At 49.7% G+C, this 14,679-nt stretch overlaps 1 protein-coding gene across 1 annotated transcript; it reads right to left on the bottom strand.

Annotated features, from left to right (window-relative positions):
• Positions 1-3,282: 3,282 nt before the first annotated feature.
• LOC109548665 (kallikrein-7-like) lies at positions 3,283-7,973 on the bottom strand. Its single transcript, XM_033845642.2, has 6 exons — positions 7,873-7,973; positions 7,444-7,570; positions 6,818-6,974; positions 6,356-6,597; positions 5,994-6,130; positions 3,283-4,110 (listed from the first exon to the last, which is right to left on the bottom strand). Exons 2-6 carry the CDS (start codon positions 7,514-7,516, stop codon positions 3,955-3,957), a joined length of 765 nt encoding a protein of 254 aa, XP_033701533.1. The 5' UTR covers positions 7,517-7,570; positions 7,873-7,973; the 3' UTR covers positions 3,283-3,954.
• Between the last annotated feature and the right edge of the window lie 6,706 nt (positions 7,974-14,679).

Genomic DNA, 14,679 nt, shown 5'->3' on the forward strand with positions numbered 1-14,679 from the left:
TTTGAAATTTTCTAGTAGCCACAATTTTTTTTAAAAGTAAAAAAAAAAAAACCCAAAAAACAAGAGTTCATTTTAACATCTCATTCAGCCCAATACATGCAAAACAATAGTATTCCAATGTGAAATCAAAATACAATTTTATTTTTAAAGATTTATTATTTATTTAATGTATTTTGGCTGCGTCGGGTCTTGGTTGCAGCACACGGGATCTTCACTGAGGCACGCAGGATCTTTTGTTGCGGCGCGCGGGCTCTCCGTTGTGGTGCGCGGGCTTCTCTCTAGTTGTGGCATTCGGGTTTTCTCTCTCTAGTTGTGGCGCCCGGGCTCCAGGTCGCGTAGGCTCTGTAGTTGTGGTGCGCGGGTTCCAGAGCGCGTGGGGTCTGTAATTTGCAGCACAGGGCCTCTTGTTGAGGCGCGCGAGCTCAGTAGTTGTGGCCCATGGGCTCAGTTGCCCCGAGGCATGTGGGATACTAGCTCCCTGACCGAGGATCGAACCCACATCCCCTGTATTGCAAGGTGGACTCTTTACCACTGGACCACCAGGGAAGTCCCCAAAATACAGTTTTAAAGAGGTGGTTTGCTTTCTTATTGTTTTGCATGATAAATGCTTGGAATCCGATGTGTCTTTTACAATTACAGCACAGCTCAGTTGCAGCTGCCGCAGTTCACGAGTCAGGAGCCACCAAGGCGAGCGGCTGCCACATTCTCAGTGCAGCTCTACCCACTTGTGTTCTTGTGCTCCAGCCGTGGAGATTACTTGAAGCTTTCCTGAACCATTCCATGTCTTCTAACCTCTAGGCCTTCGCCTAGGCTATTCCCGCCTCCCGGAATGCTCTTCCCAGCTTCTCCTGGTAACAACTTGTCCTTCAAGTCTTTGTTTAAACATTACCTCCTTCAGGAAGACTTCCCTGAACACCACCCAACTTCCAACCCTCTGCAGATGGGTTAGTCACTCTCAACTAAGATCCCACAGCAGGTGCCTCCTTCATGTCACGCTGGAGGGTGACCGTCTGGATCCACACCCACCTCCCCCACTGGACCATGAGCTCCTTGAGCGTAGGCGCTGGTTCTCGCTCACCTCTACGTCCCAAGCACCAGCACAGGACTCGGCCCAGAGGAAACCTGAGCAAATGTTGACCAAATGACTAAATGACTTCATTCCTCCCACGGCTGTTTTACACAAAAGAAAACTGAGGCTCAGAGAAAGGAATTTCATTGCTCAACCTCAAACACCCAGGAAACGGTGGAGCCGGAATCGGAACTCAACTTCCAACATGGCGGTGGACATGGCGCGTCTCTTGGGGCCCCGTCTGGTCCCACCTTACTATAATACGGGATGGGTGGATTTGGGAGGAGTTACTGGGAGCCCTGTGGGAAAGGAGGGAGGTGGTAGGCAGTGGGGAGTGGAAGAACCTCTAAGAGAGAGAATGAGGTCCCCAGCTCTAGGCATTTGCCAGTGGCCTTCATGTTTCTGCCATCCCCACACGCCGCGCAGGCTTATTTATGAGATGTTTTTCTCCCAAGTGACACGCTCTGCAAAAGTCTTCAATAAAGAAAATGTTTTACAAGAAAACTTTACGAAAGTGTAAGCAGGGAAGAGAGTCAGAAGCCACAAGCAATAAAAACCAACACTCAGGGGCTTCCCCGGCGGTCCAGTGGTTGACGCCACGCTTCCAATGCAGGGGACGCGGGTTCGATCCCTGGTTGGGCAACTAAGATCCCACGTGCCGTGTGGTACAGCCAAAAACAAACAAACAAACAAAAAAAGCCCAACACTCATTGCAGGCTTATTCTGTGTCAGACAATGTTCTAGCACTTTCTGAATAGTAAACTGATACAATCTTCATAACAGCCCTGGGAAATAGGTGCTACTTCTCTCATTTCAAGGTTGAAGGAACAAGGGTGGGGAGGTGATGTGCTCAAAGGTGAATAGCTGGCAGCTGTCAGAGCTGGGATTGGCACCCGAAGAGCGCAGTTTCTAGAGTCAGTGTCTTTAACTATTACACTTTATCAGCCACCCAAAGAAAAATGAAGTTTTTTTTTTGTTTGTTTGTTTGTTTTCAGTATGCGGGCCTCTCACTGCTGTGGCCTCTCCCGCTGCCGAGCACAGGCTCAGCGGCCATGGCTCACGGGCCCAGCCGCTCCGCGGCATGTGGGATCCTCCCGGACCGGGGCACGAACCCGCGTCCCCTGCATCGGCAGGCGGACTCTCAACCACTGTGCCACCAGGGAAGCCCCATGTTTTGTTCCTTTTTAAACTTTTAGGTTGAATATGGATTTGGGGTGGCTTGCTGGAGAGAGGGGAAGTTGATGGAGTTTCATGAGGGTGGTGGCCAAATACTCTTGACGTTCCTTAAACTTGACACAGATCCGGAGGCGGGAGGGGCTGGGGGCCTGGACTGCTGGGTCTGAGGGAGGCGGGGGCTCAGCCTCCTGTGCACAGGAACACCAGAGGAAGTTAAGGGATTCCACGGTGGCTCCAGGATTCCTGCAATACGGAGACGCGTGGGAGAATAGGAGGCTAGGAGAGAGGGGAAGACGGCGGAGCTTCAACAAGAGGAGAATGTCGACCAGGTGAGGATTCTGGGGGAGAACCTGGAAAGACAGGTAGGAGAGGTGAGTCCTGGGCAGCGGAGAGGCTCCCTCTGTCAGCATCTTCTGAGGTATGGCTGCCCACGAGACTTGGATGGCAGGAGTAGGGGCATGGCCAGGCTGAGTCACTGGGACTCCTACCTCCACCCTTTCTGAGGCCCCTTCCCTGCCTTCTTGAGGACGGGAGACCACCTACCTGGGTTCCCAGCCCCCAGCCTCCCCTGGCATCCAGGAGGCTGGGGGCTCACTTTTGGCGGGCCCCCGTGGGACGCAGGTGTCCTGTCTTCCTGCCAGCCCTATGCTTCCCCCACACCTTCTCCCTCCCTCCTAGTCTGTCACCCGTGAAATGCCCAGAAACACTTTCACGCCCCTTTCCACCCTGAAGAAGTAGACATATTCTCTCCTCCCTCCCTTTTACTCTCTTTACCTTCCCTTTTCCTCTTTCGTTTCTCCATTTTACCGATGAGGAAGACGGAGACCCAGAAAATGGGGAAAAAATATGCCGCTGAGCAGGGAGGCAAGGCAAGGGACCAAGAACCAGATACATTTTTCTCTCCTCTCTAAGGGTCTCCTCTCCTCCACCTTAGAGCTCCAGAGCTTTTCCACTGTTGTTTTTCAGGTTATAAAAGTGCATACCCGCAGAAAAGTAAATGCAAGGAAGCAGGCTACCTTCCCATGACTACCACCGTATGCAGTTTGGTACACATGATCTCAGGTTTTATTTTGTGAATATTTTCATTTTACATAGCAATGATCACATACACATATATTTCCGTATCTTCCTTTTCTCATTTAACATCACATAGCATAAACATCCTTGCATAGCACTAACAATTCTGTGTAATTATCCTTAGCAGCTGCATAATATCCCTGTCTCAAGCTAGCCTATTGTTTACTTAAACACTCCACTGATTCCGGACATATTCAGTGTTTCCACTGTTTTGCTATGATAAATAATGTTGTGATAAATTCAAACCTTGCTCCACATTTTGGATTTTTTTTTTTTTTTTTTTTTTTTAGTAGTATCTTCCTAGAACTAGAATTGCTGGGTCAAAGGTGGAGAACAAGGGTCCTGATTCACGTTGCCCAATCAACTTCCATAAAAATCGTATGAATTTACAGTTTCAGTGGCCGAAGGTGCTGGTCTCACTACTTCTTTACCAGCTCTGAGGTTTTTGTGTCTCGTGTTTTGGTTTTAAGTCCTTGCTGATTTGATTGACTTACACACATGGCATATTGTGGAGGTTCTGATATGTCTTTGAGGAAAAGTAAAGTCAAGTATGACTGTAGATCATCGACGTCCTTATTTCTGTGAATTTCCTGTTCAGGGTGTAGGGATGGAGAGATGGGAGTACGGAGAGATTAGCAATACGTGCTGATGGTGGTGTTTATCCAATCGATGTACTTGCAGACTTGGGTATAGACAGCTGGGTTGTTGGGTTGGCCGCAAGGGAAAGCTCCCCAGGACACCAGGCCTTGCAAAGTACCTTTGCACATCAGTGGTCCCCCTGAGTCACCCTGGAGGGGACAAAGCAAATTAGCTTCAGCTTCAGCGTGAAGTCCCGCCCCCACTTCTGTCTCATACACCCCCACGGTTGTCAGTCTTTGTCTTGCCAGACCCTGGACTTCCACCCCGGCCAATGGGGAGAGACTCATAGTCTCTGGGGACCAATAGTAGAGCAGGAATTAGGGCCATCATGGAGAAGACAAAGCACGTTCTCTGAAGACATTGGCTTGAGCCCCGGCCAATGGGACCAATCCCAGGGAAGGGGCAGGGCTTCCGGGGGTCAGAGCCCCATTTCTTCCCCATCTTCGAGGACTCAGCGCCAAGCCCATGGGAGAAGGGGCAGTATCTCCGGGGAATGGATACGTGGGCATGAAAGAGGGACAGGGTGGTCTTGGAAATCGGGGTCCTAACCGGTGACACAATTCATAAGGCCCCGTGCAAAATGATAGTGTGGGCTCCCTCGCTCAGAAGGTATTAAGAATTTCAAGACAGCAACAGGAGTGCTTTAAACCGAGGGTGGGACTCTCCTGAGTGTGGGAGCGCGTGTCACTGTTCAACTTGCGCATTCGTGAAGCCGGCCCTCACTAGCGGAAGAGAAGGATGTCCCATTCTCTAGGACACACATTCCTGGCCCATCACCCCATCCCTAACACTTACCCTCCCACCACCCCTGACAGCTGAGGGTGCAGGTGAGAGCAAAAGGAGTGGAGGTACGGGGAGAGAGGCAAAGAAAGGGAATCACAGAGAAGAGGAAGAGAGTTAAGCAAAGGATGGAGAAAAGAACGGTGGAGCAGTAGAGGGAGGACAGAGAAACACTTGTGTAGGGGCTGGAGAGAGCGGCAGAGAGGTAGGCAGATAAAAAGAGAGACAGGCTTCCCTGGTGGCGCAGCGGTTGGGAGTCCGCCTGCCGATGCAGGGGACACGGGTTCATGACCCGGTCCGGGAAGATCCCACATGCCGCGGAGCGGCTGGTCCCGTGAGCCATGGCCGCTGAGCCTGCGCGTCCGGAGCCTGTGCTCCGCAACGGGAGAGGCCACAACGGTGAGAGGCCCGCGTACCACAAAAAAAAAAAAAAAAAAGAGTGACAGAAGCAGACAGCCAATGGGGGCGGGGGTGGGTGGCAACACTGATGGAAAGAATGAAATGAAATTAGGTGTAAAGGGAGATGTGGGAAGATACTGTTCAGAGACAGGGAGGGGGTTACAAAGAGGAGGGGAGAGACAGTTCTTTGCCCGGGACCAGGACCCAGGTGAGGTGAGTGAGACATTAACTGCGGGCACACAGTCTCGGTAATTGCAATAAACAGTATTTTCCTGCAATACCTTAAAATTGAATTTAATATGAAAAAGTCCATGATAAACACAGTATCCCAATTTTAGATAAAGGGTCAGTACAGGGCTGTGCTGAGACTTACTGAAGCCTGAGGTAAGTGGGAAATTCAGTAAGACTGATGCCTCTTTATTGAAAATTCTGACATTTTGTTCATCGTGGACTTTTGCATAGATTTTTAAAAAAATATTGCATAAGGATGTGACTTATCTTGATTACTGAGTTTTCTGGGCACCCCCTCCCCTTTAAGGTTTGGGTTTGAAGCCAAGGCTTCACTCGCCTTCCCCTAATCCTGGCCGCATGTTGCCCATCCCCAGCCCCTCCCATTCATCTTTCTGCCTCATCCTCAGGGCCATACCAGCCCCCACTGGGCTGCCACTACTGACCTGAGCAGAGAATGGGATAGAGAAAGCTAGGAAAGCTGGGCTAGGGTGGGGCGGGGGGTGATGATGGAATGCTCAGCGCCAAGGTCAGGTGCAAAGATTCTGGATAGAGGGGGGAGATGGGGCTCTGTGCTGAGATGAAGCAGCCAGGGACCCAGGGCGGGGGAGGAAGGAGGGCTCACGTTGCAGGCATTGGTGCTGGAGTTGGGGATGCCAGCACACAGCATGGAATCTCCCAGCAAGTCCCTGTAAACCTTCCTGCAGTCTTCAGAGGAGATGATGTCGATGTCTGTGCACATGAGTTTCTCTGGAAAGGTCGCTGCAAGATGAGGGTGGGGGGGCTTGTTAGTCAGAGGCCTGGGACTGTGGACCCATGGGTCCTGATGGGGAGAGGATGGGGGTCCAGGATCCTAGACCTTGAAGGAGGAGGGGGCTGGGGTGCTCAACATTAGGATGTTGAAAAGGGACCTGATTCCTGGTCTCCGGGGTCTGAGGGAGGAGGGGTTCAGGATCTGGGGCTCCTGGGTCACTGAGGGAGCCTCACCAGTAGGGCTGGTGGTGGTGCCCCAGCCAGAAACGGTACACGTGGTCCCAGGGGGTTCACAGCGGGAAGGCAGGTTGACCTTCTTCACGGTGGATGACAGCTTGGCCGGCGTCCTTAGCTTCACCAGCATGATGTCATTAGCCTGGCTCTGCGTGGAGTAGTCAGGGTGGCGGAATGACATTGTGGCCCTGATCTTCTGGCCTCTGCTCAGGTATTCACTGCCCATATGCACGTTGTACGAACTGGGAGAACGGAGCAACACTCATAGCGTCACTGGGAGTGAGAGAGTGGGACAGAGACCCAGAGAGAGAAAAACAGAGATCCTGGGCGGGGGTGGGGGGGAAAGACAGAGACCCAGAGAGCGGGGAGGGCAGAGACGGGGGTCGGTGGAACAGAGACTGGGGGGTGGGCAGGGACCCAGAGGGAGAGCTGGAAGTGCTCAGAGCACCCGTGCCCACGTACTTCATCAGGCAGTGGGCAGCAGTAAGCACCCAGTTCTCGTTGACCAGCACGCCTCCACAGTAGAGCTGATTGCCTCTGAGCAGGGCCACCTGCCAGGGCTGGGCACCTGTTAGACACGGCATCCCATCAATAATCTTCTCACTCTTCTTAACATGGGCTGGAGAGAGACATGGAGAAAAACATGGGTAGTAAGCCTCAGAGGAAGGCTGAGTCAGCAGCGGAGGGATTTGGAGACAGAGATGGAGACAGACAGAGAGACAGGGAGAAATGCAGAGGCAGAAATGGAGAACAGTGCAGAGAAAGCAGGAGATGGAGATGGAGAGAGACAGAGGCAGCCCACTCAGAAACCCAGGAGGAGCATCTTGTCTGTCTGGGGCTGACGACAGAAGCTCATAGGAGAGACCCTGAGTGCAGAAGACAGGGCCCGGGGGACACAGAGACCCCAGGAGTCAGAAGGAAGCAGGAAGAAAAGTGGCAGAAGAGTCTTGTCTTCTGAGGGAGAAAGCTGCTGGAGCAGAGGGAGGTCCTGACTCAGGGACCCCTTGGAGAGAGGGGCCCTTGAAGAGGGTCACTGGGGATGATGGGAGGTCCAAGGGTTAGGGCAGCCCTCCCAGACCGGCCCTCACCTTCCTGTGCAGCAGATCCCAGGGCTAAGGACAGCAGTAGGGTCAGCAGGGCTGGAAGAAGGAATCCTGCCATGGTGGCTTCTCTGAGTCTCTCAGGGGCTGCCAGGTAGAGGAGGGGTCTCTTTTGCTGGGGAGAAGGACAGAGTTCAGGAAGCAGGAGTCCTGGCCCCCAGCCCCCTCCTCCTTCAGACCCAGGAGTCTTTCCCCTTGGGACCCAGGAATCTGGTCTCCCATCTCTCGCCATCCATAAGTCTGTATCCCTAGTTCCTTTTCCCCTAAGAGACCAGAAATTGCAGACCTCCAGCCCCTCATCTGTCAGAGCCGGGCGCGGGCATCCAGGCTTCCCACTGCCCCCTCCCCTCAGGAACAGGAGTCAGCTGTCCAGCCAGCCTCATCGCCCCCCCCCCCCCCAATGAGGCCCCTTCTCACCTCCGGAGGGCCTGATCTGACGTGGGGCGCAGACTCGGTTGGGAGTCAAGTGTCTCCGGACCTGCCGAGGGCGGCAGCCTTATATCACGTCCAGCCCCCGCCCCCGCCCCCGCCCTCAGCGCCCCGGGATGCAGGTGGGAAAGGCTCTGAGACACTCTTCCTGTGCATCTGGTTATCTCGAAGCCCCGAGGCAGCTAATTCACTTGGCAGCACTCTACTTCTTCCACCCTCCCGCAGCACCCTCTGGGCCCAGCATCCCCGGTGGCCGCTACGGAGGCGGGAGCCGCAGGTGCTCTGGCTTCGAGGGGCAGATTCAAGGAGTGGCTGAGCTCAGGAAATGCGCTGTGACTTGGGTCCTCCTTTGGGGCCACTTTCTTGCCCCAATCCCCTCTCAGGGATGACCTAGAGCCCATACCGTAATTCTGACGAGCTTGTGATAATTTGTTCAGGCTGGAACCCAGTCATGTCTTTTGAACGTAATGTAGGGTATGAATGAAAAAGAAAACGCTTTCTCTAACTCCACCCTGATAAATGCTTAGGTTTATCAATATAGTCTCTGTTCTCCTGTGATACAGAGATTTCTATACATATTACGTATTTATAACAAAAAGGTCTGTACTAAACATTATCTAATATAACCTTTTTCTTTATAAATTACCTTGAAAAATTTTTCCTCCTAGTATATTTATCTATTTAAAAAAATTTTGGAAATATGTATTTATTTGGTTGTGCTGGGTCTTAGTTGCGGCAGGCAGGCTCCTTAGTTGTGGCATGTGAACTTTTAGTTGTGGCATGCGTGTGGGATCTAGTTCCCTGACCAGGGATCAAACCCGGGCCCCCTACATTGGAAGCTCAGAGTAGCCACCAGGGAAGTCCCTCCTCTTAGTGTGTTTAAATGGGTCTCCTTCCTTCTTAATGGTTGCATAACATACCATACTATAGTTGTACCCTGACTTATGTAGTCTGTTTCAAATTGGAGTATTTTGGGATAGTTTTAATTATAATAATGCTGGGTTGAGCTTCCTTGTACATTCATCCTCGCTGATTGTGTTCACTCAAGCAATATTTACTAAGCTTATACTCTGTGCCGGCAGTTATTCTGGTTCCTGGGGACACTGTGGTCAGCAAAGTAAACAAAAATTTCTTCATCTAAAAAAAAAAATTTCTTCATACAGCCTCTTGTTCTAGTGGGTGGAGACTGTGAATGCAAAAGTAAATATATAAAATAAATAGTTTGTTAGATGTTGGTAAGTACTACAGAGAAAAATAAAAGCAGGGAAGAGGGTATTTAAATCAATGCCACCATTCAGCCATTTAACAATCATTTAATAAATATATTTTATAATTCCTATGTGCCTGCAACTTACTATTATGCATCAGAAGGTCAAAAAACATCTTTGTTATGCCACCAGACTGTATGAGAAAGCAACATTGAAAAGGAAAAAAGCAGAAACGTCACGTGGAGAACCTGGGAACAAGGAAGAATATCGTGGGGACTGTCTGAGTCACAGTGCACCTTCAAATAAAATAAATATTTAAAATAAATAAAATAAAATTTTAAAAATAAATAAAATTTAAATAAAAAATAAAATTTATAAATAAAATTTATAAAAAGATTTAAATAAAATTTTAAAAAAGAGCAGGGAAGAGGGATAGGGAGTTATTGGTTTCCTCCACTCTCAGGGACCCCTGGGGTTATAATATTAGGAAGATTCCACATGAACGTGACATTTGAACAAAATCTCAAAGGAGATGGTGGATTGATCCATGTAGCTCCTTGGAGGTAGTGAGTCCTAGGCAGAGCAAATGGGCAGGTAAGTTAGGCAAGGGGCATGCGTAGAATGTTCTAGCAGGGGAGCCCTTTTGACTGGAGCTGAATGAGCAGGGGGACAAGGACAGGTCATGAGGTCGGGGAGATAATAGGACCAGGATGACATAGGACCTTAAAGATCAGTGTAGGACTTTGGTGTTTACCTTGAGTGAGATGGGAACCATTATACCTGAAGGCAAGTTCCTAAAAGTGGAATTGACCCCAACTTCTAAATCAGACCCCCAAAATGTGATTTGTTCCTCAGCCCTGAGCCCAAATCTTACCTCAATCCTGACCCCTACCCCAACTCTATTTTTGTCCCATAGTTTGGCCCATAATAGACATTATTGCTGCCTACTCAAACATTCATTCCTTCTGTCTTTCTATCAGAGCCCCAATTTTGTTTGGATAATCTTTTATCCTCATCGTGATTGTAACCTTCACTGCACCAAGCAGAAAAGCCATTTCTGCCTGCCAGCGATTGGTTTAGAAATGAACGTGTGATGCAGTTCTGTCCAATGAGGAATGAGGGGAAGACCACTGGGGCACTCTCGGAAAGACTTTCTTATTTCCAAAAAGAAACGCCAGAAGAATTCTCTTTTCTTCTTCTTCAAGATGGTGCCCCTTCTGGATGTTAACTCTGGAGTGGTAGAAGCCTTCCTGGGACTGGGGAGAGAAGTGGCCGGTGGACCAAGCAAAAACACCGCAGATGGTCAAGCAGAGAGATGGAGTGGCATAACGAGATTTGTGTTTTCTAGCTGCTATACGAAGGGGATTTTAAGGGGATGTGGAGACATGAGGAAACTATTGTTATTGTTCAGATGAGAGATGATGACTTGGATAAAGCCATTGGGGAGGTGGAGATGGTAACAGTGGATGGATTCAAGATGGCATTTAGGATAATCAACAGGGTTTGGTGATGGGTTGAATGGAAGTTGTGGTGAAGGAGACAGGTGTTAAGGCTTCAAGGTCTCTTGCTTGGTGGACGGTGGTACCATTCATTGAGAAGACACGGCTGGATGTGACCAAGCGCCTATGAGAGAGTGAACAAGACCTCACTCTTTTTTAACAGAATGCTGAGGAGGCAGGGGCTGAAGAGAGAATCCAGGGACTTGATGCATAATTCTAACTCCAATCCTTACTTTGACACAATTCTCAACACCAATCTTTTTTTTTAATAATACAGTTATTTTATTATAAGCCTGAATATCACATGACACATATTCCAAAACTGAACAATGTTGTATGGGAAACAGAATAAATAAGCATATTGAAAGATGGTAGTCTATCTTCTCATCCACCACTAACGCTGGTAAAGGATACAGTCAAATCATAGAAATGTAAAAAGGTAACACATAGGTTTCACTTTGAATTCTGACCAAGCTTGGTATCTGACGGTAGAAGACGCATATACTAAGGCTCAACACCGATATTGATGCAAGCATGAGTTTTAACCCGAAACCTTAAGTCGTACCCAATCCTAACCCTCAATTCTGCTATATCCTTGACCAATTCTAAACTTTTATGTCAACTTGGAATCTAGTTCCTACCAAGTTCCTGCCTCCAAATATCAACTCAGGCTAGATTCCACCCCTCAATCAACCTTAACCCTGACTCGTGACTCAAACCCTGGATCCCTAACCCTAACCCAAACTCAACCTTGACCCAAACACTGAATGTCACCATAGCCTCTGTCCCAAACCTGACCACATGCACCAGTCACACCAATCCCAACACTCTGACTCCAGTCCCGGCCCTACTCTCATCTACAGCCCAATTTCTGCATGAAATCCCATCCCATTTCCATGCCAAACTCTTTCCCTCACCCCACCTTCACCTTTCCAACTCCATACCCCACCCGACTCCATACTTCCTTTCACACACTAAAATAAAGTTCACCACTTAACACCATACAGTTGATCCCACACTGACTAAACTCAAGTGAAGTCCCCAAAACTTCTGAGACACTTACTCTCATCAAATCCCAAATCAGACCCCAGAATTCGGATCCCCGACCCCACTAATTCCACTGTGGGACCCCGGGCATGAGGTGTGTCAACCCTCTCGACTTGGGCTCCCAAATCAAGGAGGGGCAGATGCTAGGCCACTCGACCTCACAGCGCCATGAGCCAGCAAGCTGTATCTTTCCCTCCTGGCTTCCCAAAGAGAGGAACTTTGGCGAGACTTCCAATCTGTTATCTGTTGCCCAAATCTTCATTCCTGGATTCTCTCTTCAGCCCTCTGCCTCCTCGGCATACTGTTAAGAAGAGGAAAGCAGACACTACTCTGGAGCCCTGCTGTCCACTCCTCAATCATCAGAATGTCTCTTCTGGTGTGCTTGGCATATATGTCTTTTTTTTTTTAAGATTTAATTTTTTAAAATTAATTAATTAATTAATTAATTTACTTATTGTGTTGGGTCTTCCTTTCTGTGCGAGGGCTTTCTCTAGTTGAGGCAAGTGGGGGGCCACTCTTCATCGCAGTGCACAGACCTCTCCCTATCGCGGCCTCTCTTGTTGCGGAGCACAAGCTCCAGACGTGCAGGCTCAGTAGTTGTGGCGCACGGGCCTAGTTGCTCCGCGGCATGTGGGATCTTCCCAGACCAGGGCTCGAACCCGTGTCCCCTGCATTGGCAGGCAGATTCTCAACCACTGCGCCACCAGGGAAGCCCTAAGATTTAATTTTTTATTTATTTTGGCTGCTTTGGGTTTTTGTTGCTGCGCACAGACTTTCTCTAGTTGTGGCGAGAAGGGGCTGCTCTTTATTGCGGTGCTCAGGCTTCTCGTTGCAGTGGCTTCTCTTTGTTGTGGAGCACGGACTCTAGGAGCGTGGGCTTCAGTAGTTGTGGCATGTGGGCTCAGTAGTTTTGGCGTACAGGCTTAGTTACTCCGCAGCATGTGGGATCTTCCCGGACCAGGGATAGAACCCATGTCCCCTGCGTTGGCAGGCGGATTCTTATCCACTGTGCCACCAGGGAAGTCTGTCTTTCTGTTGTTGTGGGGATTTTTGGTCGTGTTGGGTCTTAGTTGCAGCAGGCAGGCTCCTTAGTTGTGCCATGCATGTGGGATCTAGTTCCCGGGCCAGGGATCAAGCCTGGGCCCCCTGCATTGGGAGTGTGGAGTCTTAACCATTGCACCACCAGGGAAGTCCCTGTCCTTCCGTGTTCTTGACTATTTAATCTGACTTTATTGCTAAACACTGGTCTTCACAAGCAGAGGGAATGTGTCTGGTGTTCAAAGGTGTTTTTATAAGCACCCAGCCCAAACCAGGGAGTGTAGGAGGTACTTAAATAAATACTGGTTGGCAAAGCGCTGTCATCCACAGATCAGTCAACAGCCCCGTCATTCCTTGTTCCCTGAGCCATTCAGCCACAGGGCGTGATAGGAAGAACTTGACTTCACAAGTCAAACAAACCCAGGTTTCACCAACCCTAGGTGCCCTCCTCGTGATCTCAGGTAAGTGATTTAATTTTTCCCAGCCTCACTTTGCCCCTCTCTAAAGTGGAGGAAAGCAAAATCTACTTCTCAAGGCAAGTGAAAGAATGAAATAATATGGGCTGCCTTACCTCATCCTACCAGGAACGAGGCAGCTTCCATTCCTTACGCATCTACCATGTGATGTGTCGGATGCTCTGCAAACCACCTGTCTATGCGTCTCATGGGACCAAGCGAGGACTGTCTTCCCCATTTTACAGATGAAAAAAGGGAAGTTTAAAAGAAGGTAGAACCCTCGTGCAAAATCAACGGCTCAGGAGGCAGAAGGGTCAGAATTCGAATGCTGAGGATTGCCCATAGTCTAACCATTGTACAAACCCACAGTCTGAGAAGGACTTTTCCCTGGGACACTGTCACATATGCTCAGAATCTCTTTTGGTTAAAAATGAACTCGGAACCCCATAGCCTTGTTATTAATGATGCATGCCCCCACGTTGACGAGAGCCCCAAATCCCCAGTCCTCTCGTGCCCTTTGGGTTTGGTCCCACCCAGACACCCAGCTTCATACTTCCTTTGCACACAGACTTATGTCCTGATCCTTTGCCAGATGACTCATCTTCCAGCTCATGATCACACCTGAGAACTGGTATCTTGCTGTGCTGCAGCAGCTGTCCCTGACTCTAAGGGACCAATCATAAGCAAAGGGGGCGGGGCTTCCATGAAGGGGACAAATCCAAGGGGAGCCGTGAGGACTGAAGTTGCAGCCAATAGGAAAGAGAGTGTTATATCTACGGCAAATCTCAAGATGTGTCACCTTGGGGTTGGGGAGTTCACTGAGGGAGCATTGAAGTCAGTGGCGCCGTTCCGTGGCCAGCTGGGAAGACAGCACTGCTCCCCAAGGAACCAATCATAGGAGAAAGCAATCATGCTAGGGAACCCAGTCAGGACTCGAAGAAAAACAGCTGACTACCTGATCATCGGTAAAGTCAGCACAGATTCCAGGCACTGACACTGAGAAATAGGGCAGGGAGCTTGCGCACCCTCTAGACGCAGACTCTTTCCTTCACGGACTTATCCTCTCACTCCCTTTAATCCCCACCTTGTCCCTGCACCCCACCCTGCAGACAAGCGTTCCCAAGAAAACAACAAGGACAATTCAATTATTCTGATTCCTGTGCTGTGTCACCTGCAGGGAGAGTGTGCCTTCTCTGAACCTGCTTCCCCCTCTGTAGAGTTAGGGGTGCTGACTCTTGGGGATCACCCCACTGCCAAGCCTCCAGTCTCTACAGGGCGAATGAGGGAAGAAGAGGGTTTCAGAAGTCACTCACCTGGCATGTATCAGCCCCACTGCTTTCATTTGCACAGACCATACTATCTGTGACTTGCCCAGGGTAGGCATCTTCACACTGCTTCTGAGGAATAATTTCTACTTCTGTGCAGTTGAGGGTGTCAGGAAAATTCTCTGAGGGGGCAGAGGTTGCAAGTTCCCAGAGACAGCAACCCTTTCCCCTCCATCCCTGTCTGTAGCTAACCTCCCTTCTGTGTATCCACAGCTGCACAGGG

The sequence above is a fragment of the Tursiops truncatus genome, chromosome 19 (genome assembly GCF_011762595.2).
Source record: "Tursiops truncatus isolate mTurTru1 chromosome 19, mTurTru1.mat.Y, whole genome shotgun sequence".
Lineage (NCBI taxonomy): Eukaryota > Metazoa > Chordata > Mammalia > Artiodactyla > Delphinidae > Tursiops > Tursiops truncatus.

Bases quoted from the DNA above. Each gene is read 5' to 3' on its own strand.
- LOC109548665 (XM_033845642.2), bottom strand. From the start codon at position 7,516: ATGGCAGGATTCCTTCTTCCAGCCCTGCTGACCCTACTGCTGTCCTTA. The intron at 6,598-6,817 runs GTACGTGGGCAC...CCGTTCTCCCAG, and splicing joins GCTGCCCACTGCCTGATGAA to TTCGTACAACGTGCATATGG. The intron at 4,111-5,993 runs GTGAGCCCTCCT...TGTCCCCTCCAG, and splicing joins CCAGCACCAATGCCTGCAAC to GGTGACTCAGGGGGACCACT.